The following is a 5,964-nucleotide window of genomic DNA, read 5'->3' as shown; positions in this document are numbered from 1 at the left end:
TTTGAAATCAATTCTTAACTGTCTGTATAGGATTCACATTGACCAGGTGTTAGTCATTTGTCTATCTGCGAAACTATTTGGTTAAAAGGGAGATTACGGTAGTCATTTGTAGACATAGAAACCAATTGCAGAATCTGCAACGAGATAGTATGTGACTTTTCCCTGTGTTTACATATACATATTTTTTCCCATTTCACCATTACATTAGTGTGGTGGTGTTTACCTGCAGAAATGTACTGCCCTCTCGCTGTATTTTGGTAGACGGGGACGTTTTGGGATCCGATGGTAATTTCGACAGGGCATTAGTCCGACATGTGGGAACAACGGTCGGACTAGCGCTCGAACATGCGCTGCTCCCGTGCTTGCGGTTATGGTTGGGTAGGTTGACTGTCGGACCAATAGTGTCTGAACTAAAGCCTGTACCAGACTACAGAAAGTGTGTGTATATATATATTTTTTTTGTTTTACCCATTTTCCCCCTATACCAGCAGTCATCCACCACTGGAGTAAACACAGGGCAAAGTTACATACTGCCTTTTACTGGAAAAATCATGTGAACACAATCTTCACATAATGTAGTACGGAGTCCATGTGCTGAAAATTAAGAACTACACTTATCTTGTGTATTGCAATACCATTTTCTAGTCAAGAGTTTAATTGCAGTTCAATGTTACAGTTCAATACATTACACTGACAGTCATTGCTTCAGAGTTTTCCAGCAGATGTTTTGGCCTTAGTGATGAGTGAGTGCAGGTAAGCAAAGAAAAAGAGTAGGTTATCATATTCTCCAGTGTAATCCTGAACCAGACAGTGCTCATGGTAGTCCTTTAGGAAGTAGTAAATAGCCTCTATAGTAGACAGGTATGTGTCAGGCTTGCCCTTCTGGTGGCGCCAAAAACACGTTTTCCTCGTGGTCAGCTCTACCTGGAGCAAACCTGCAGGGAGAGAGAACACATTGGATATAAATGTGCTCTGAGAATCTACTCCGATTCCAGAGCTCAGGGTGCTTGCGTCAAAGCAAACTGATCATTTATTTACGAATCGTCAGAGCAGATAGTTTTGTTGCCATTTTCAACTTTTAAAATGTATTCAAATAAATGTTATTTCATCCTATGTATAAACATGGTTACCTGTTTTGTAACTGAATACTCTAGAGTACCAAAGAAGCCATAAAATTTTACATAGCCGATTCACCACCAGACACTGTGCGCCGACATCATTGACACACAAAGCAAACGCTCTCATAGTGTCTCTTCCGGATTTCCCAGTATGTTGATTATCACATGCTGGGGGTATTTCTAGGGTCTGATTGCGAACATTTTCTTGATTATCGGGTGATAACGGTTGAATGGGATGCAGCAGCACAATGAATTCAGTTTTTGTCAAACACTCGGACAACCCGGCTTTTCACTAGGGTCCCTTTTCCACCGGGGTTGCACCGGTTCAGTTTTTTTCCCCACCTAATGTGTGTTATATTGTAGTCAGTGTTTCCGAATGACTTTGTTCGGAACTGGAACCAAAATATGGCCGCCGGTTCCAAGAATCTGGAACGGAACCAGTTCTACAACCAAAGTTAGTTTGGTAAAAAATGGGTCAGTTTGCGCTCACTGCTCCCAAAGCACGGCACTTTATATTTCCAAACGCTAATGCTCTGGATTTCCGAACAACCAGAGGGCTGGATGGAAATTGCCAAATTTATCTGTCAATATGCTTCTGTTGGATTATTTAGGACTGTTATACTTTAAATATCTCTCTCTCACACTCACACTCACACTCACACTCTCTCACACACACACACACACACACACACACACACACACACACACACACACACACACACACACACACACACACACACACACACACACACACACACACACACACACACACACACACACACACACACACACACACACACACACACACACACACACACACACACACACACACACACACACACACGCACACACACACACACACACTTTTCCTTTCCATAATTACTTTGCAGTCTTTCATCTGTGATGATCTTGTTGGTCTGGTTCCATGTGCTGTCAATGAAGACCACCCTCTGGAGGGGACACGCTTTTGACTCCAGGCCCTTAGCCTCATCTGGGGCCCCTGACCCCAGATCAGTTACAATGTGTGTGGCCTCTGGTGGCTCCCCTGTTCTCAGCCTCTTCAGGCAGTGCTCGTCAGTTGAGTCATGTGACCTCTTTGCAGCTCCGTGGCTCAAGCTCTGCATCATGTCTTGCATCGTGACAGCGCCTGGGCCAGGGAACACCACCACCACCTGGATAGAGAACACACAGTGTGGTCTAATCAAATGCATTATTCAAAAGAATATTTGTATACCTTCAGGCTGCATGCACAGAAGGCTGTAGTAGTTAATGTTGTGTTAGTTACTCGATAAATAATCCAGGCATCAATGTTACACTGAATGCTGTACTGTACATATACTGTAGGGTCAGATAAAATGTACAGAGAAAGAGCAACTAACGTTTTCCCTTTCATATTCAGGTATACATGGGTAGGTGTATATGGTGACATCACTGGGAGCGAGGATCTTGGCATGGACAGCTGTGCTCTTGCCATCAGTCTCGTTAGGATGCTTGATGATGTCAATCTTCACCGGGAGCTATAAACGGCATATAAAGAATCTGGTCAATATAGTTAATCACTTAAACCCTCCATTCTTAGAAAAAAATGGACCAAGTTACAACTGAACTTGGACCTCTTTTTTCCGCCTACACCAAATCTCAAATAGCCGATCTACTAGCCCCTTTTGGGACCATTGGTTACCTTTTATGTTTATGTAGTTGGGGCGACTACCGATCATCTACAAGATCACAACAACCAATTAAGCACACTACAAGCTGTTCAAAGAAAAAAAGACCATGTAAAAACACCCATGAAAAAAGGGTGAGATTTTAACTTTTCCAGTTTATTTTTTATGACCTTCAGCAGTCTTCTCTAAACAATGGTGTTTCTGACCTTGACCGAGGGGATTTCATTCTCGACGACACCCACTAATGAGCAGCATGTGTAGCAGAAGAACATCCTTGATCCTCCACACTTGTGGCACTTCAACCTGCCCTGCTGCTGTGCTTTCTCTAGCACCGCGTGTGGTGCCAGCTTCAGATCCCGGAGAGGTTCACTGGGATGTTGAGGCCCATGGTGGTCTTCCATGTCTTGATTTTAATATTTTGACACGCTGATGCAGGATGACCTATTTATAAATACCTGCAGTAGTGTAGAATGATGCAACAAAAGAAAGTATTAGCTATGAATCTCCAATAGTGTGTGTGCGCGCGCACACGCAGTATATATCCAATTATATCCATAATATAATTCAAAAAGTTAAACTTTCATATAATTATGGCATTCAGCTCATGAAAATCTAAAAATCCTATCTCAAAATATTAGAATATTTTATGAGACCACAAAATATATATATTTATAATACAGAAATGTCAACAATCTGAAAAGTATTTTAATTTATGCACTCAATACGTGGTCTGGGCTACTTTTAAACAGGCATGGAGGTGGTAAGCCTGTGGCACCATTGAGGTGTTATGGAAGCTCAGATTTGCTTTGATAGCAGCTTTAAATTAATTTGTATTGTTGAATCTAGTGTCTCACACCTTCCTCTTGACAATAAAACTGATTCTCTGTGGGGGTCAGGTCAGGCCAGTTGGCTGGTCAGTTAAGCACAGTAATACCATGGTCAGTACACCAATTACTAGTAATTTTGGCTCTGTGGACAGGTGCCAAGTGCTGCTGGAAAAGGAAATCAGTATATCAATAAAGCTTGTCAACATACAGAAGCACACAGTGCTGTAAAATATCCTAATAGATGGTTTATATTGACTCTAGCTACAATTGATAAAACGCAGTGATTTGGGGCCATGTTATCTGCATGGTCAGTGAAAACTTCACACTGGAGTCAACACAGCCATCTACCAGGATAATTTAGAGCAGGGGTAACCAACAAGGGGCCAGCCAGTCCATCACTAGTACACAGTAAGCGGGTGTCAGACTGACAGGCAGCCAGTCCATCACTAGTACAGTAGTACACAGTGAGCGGGTGTCAGACTGACAGGCAGCCAGTCCATCACTAGTTCACAGAACGTGTATTAAGAAGAACTCAGAGTCGCAGTGATGGTCCCAGACATGTGTTGGGCCATCAACTACGGAGTTTGTTTGTTCTATTGTTTGACTGCTATCTCCCGTAACCCCTGTGTTGTGATGCACAACTTGTGCATAATAGTCATGCATATCAGAACAGAAAAGTATAAAAACCCACAGAGCTAAACAGCCTCTCACTCACTACTATACCTACACAGGCAAGCAGTGGCTACTCTACTCTGACTATGGAAGATCTGGGGGGAAAAATCATAACCATCAATAATCATTTCCACCAGGAATGGGAGCATGCATCCTTCCGACTTAGCCATGTTTTCCAGCTCGATTTGGCACCTGCCCACAGTGCCAAAACTACTAGTAATCTGTGTACTGACCATGGTATTACTGTGCTCAACTGGCCTGAAACCCAGGAAGGTGTGAGGTGAGACAATTCAAATGAGTTTAAAGCTGCTATCAAAGCAAATCTGGGTTTAGTTCCATAACACCTCAACAGTGCCACCGATGAGTAATCCTGGGACAGAGGCTACAGTGCCACAGGCTTATCACCTCCATGCCACACCCCATTGATGAAATAATGTGTTTAAAAGTAGCCCAGATCACTTATTGAGTGCATACATTAACATACCTTTCAGATGGTCAACATTTCTGTATTATAAATATGTTTTAGTGGTCTTCTAAAATATTCTAATATTTTGAGATAGGATCTCATGAGCTCGATGGCATGCTATAATCATCAAGAATAAAACAAAACAAAGGTTTAAATATTTCACTTTATGCACAATGAATCTAGAATATATGAAAGTTTCACTTTTTGAATTACATTATGGAAGAAAATGAACTTTTCCACAATTCTATTTTTTTTAGATGCACCTGTGTGTGTGTGTGTGTGTGTGTGTGTGTGTGAGAGAGAGAGAGAGATATTTATATATATATCAGAGCTAAGAGACAAACGGTTTAGATATGACACAAGGAAGCCACCTTGCACGTTTCAATGTTTTCTTTTAAACTAACAGTATGAGTTTTTGATTAAATGATTGAATATTGATAATTGAGTGGTACGATTTTACAAAGATGCTGATGAGGCCATCAGTTGACAGAAGACATCAGACATGCATGTACAGCATGTTAGCAAACGTTAGCAATTGTAGCTAGGCAGCTGCTATAACAACAACACATCGGGCAACATTAATACATCGGGCAGAACAAGGTTGGTTGACATGCAAAACACTGATGATAATAAAGGTAGGAAAAGATAACAAGACGTTTTCTTCCACTCACAGCAGAAATACGGTGAGCCCAGTCATTTACAGTAAAGTTGCATGCCATTCATAAACAGCATCATAGATGTGCTCTTCTTCTACGCCGGAAGTAGCAAAGTCAAGCACTGAAGCACATCCCCTCCCCTCTCCTCTCCCCTTAGAGTATAGCCTCTTATCCCAGAACAGTGCCTCAGGCTAGGACGCGACGAAGAGCAGCAGCACAATAAGCACATCACATCTGAAACTTTGTTATTGACGTTCTATCAAAATGTAGGCTTGCCTTGGACCAGTCCAAAACTACAAAATACATGTCTTTCTTTTCTTGAGCTTGTTGGCGCGAGGTTATCAAGGAAGGAACAAGTACTGGGTGAGTGGGCACCACTCTGATGTCATCCCCGAATCTGATTTGATAAAAAAAGAGGCATCATTAGTTCAGAAGCAAGCTACAATGCACATCACAATTTGCGTCATGTCATCATGAGTAATTGTCTCCACCAGGCCGAAGGCATGTGGGGAGAGTATGTTTTGCACTCCGTCCGTCCGTGTGTGTGTCCGTGAACAG

General features: G+C 42.1%; 1 protein-coding gene across 1 annotated transcript; it reads right to left on the bottom strand.

Annotated features, from left to right (window-relative positions):
• Positions 1 to 123: 123 nt before the first annotated feature.
• Positions 124 to 5,512, bottom strand: dtwd1 (DTW domain containing 1). The gene is made up of 5 exons (XM_083790060.1): positions 5,422 to 5,512; positions 2,992 to 3,240; positions 2,498 to 2,635; positions 2,002 to 2,290; positions 124 to 935 (listed from the first exon to the last, which is right to left on the bottom strand). Exons 2-5 carry the CDS (start codon positions 3,184 to 3,186, stop codon positions 706 to 708), a joined length of 852 nt encoding a protein of 283 aa, XP_083646186.1. The 5' UTR covers positions 3,187 to 3,240; positions 5,422 to 5,512; the 3' UTR covers positions 124 to 705.
• Between the last annotated feature and the right edge of the window lie 452 nt (positions 5,513 to 5,964).

This window comes from Protomyctophum parallelum (assembly GCF_964188405.1).
Source record: "Protomyctophum parallelum genome assembly, chromosome: 2".
NCBI lineage: Eukaryota > Metazoa > Chordata > Actinopteri > Myctophiformes > Myctophidae > Protomyctophum > Protomyctophum parallelum.
This window is presented reverse-complemented; position numbering and strand designations above follow the sequence as displayed.

What these genes read in the sequence shown, in the direction of transcription:
- dtwd1 (XM_083790060.1), bottom strand. Translation starts at nt 3,186, where the DNA reads ATGGAAGACCACCATGGGCCTCAACATCCCAGTGAACCTCTCCGGGAT. An exon ending in CTGAATATGAAAGGGAAAAC is followed by an intron (nt 2,291 to 2,497) that starts GTTAGTTGCTCT and finishes TTCTCTATCCAG; the next exon opens with GTGGTGGTGGTGTTCCCTGG. An exon ending in CACAGATGAAAGACTGCAAA is followed by an intron (nt 936 to 2,001) that starts GTAATTATGGAA and finishes CTCTCCCTGCAG; the next exon opens with GTTTGCTCCAGGTAGAGCTG.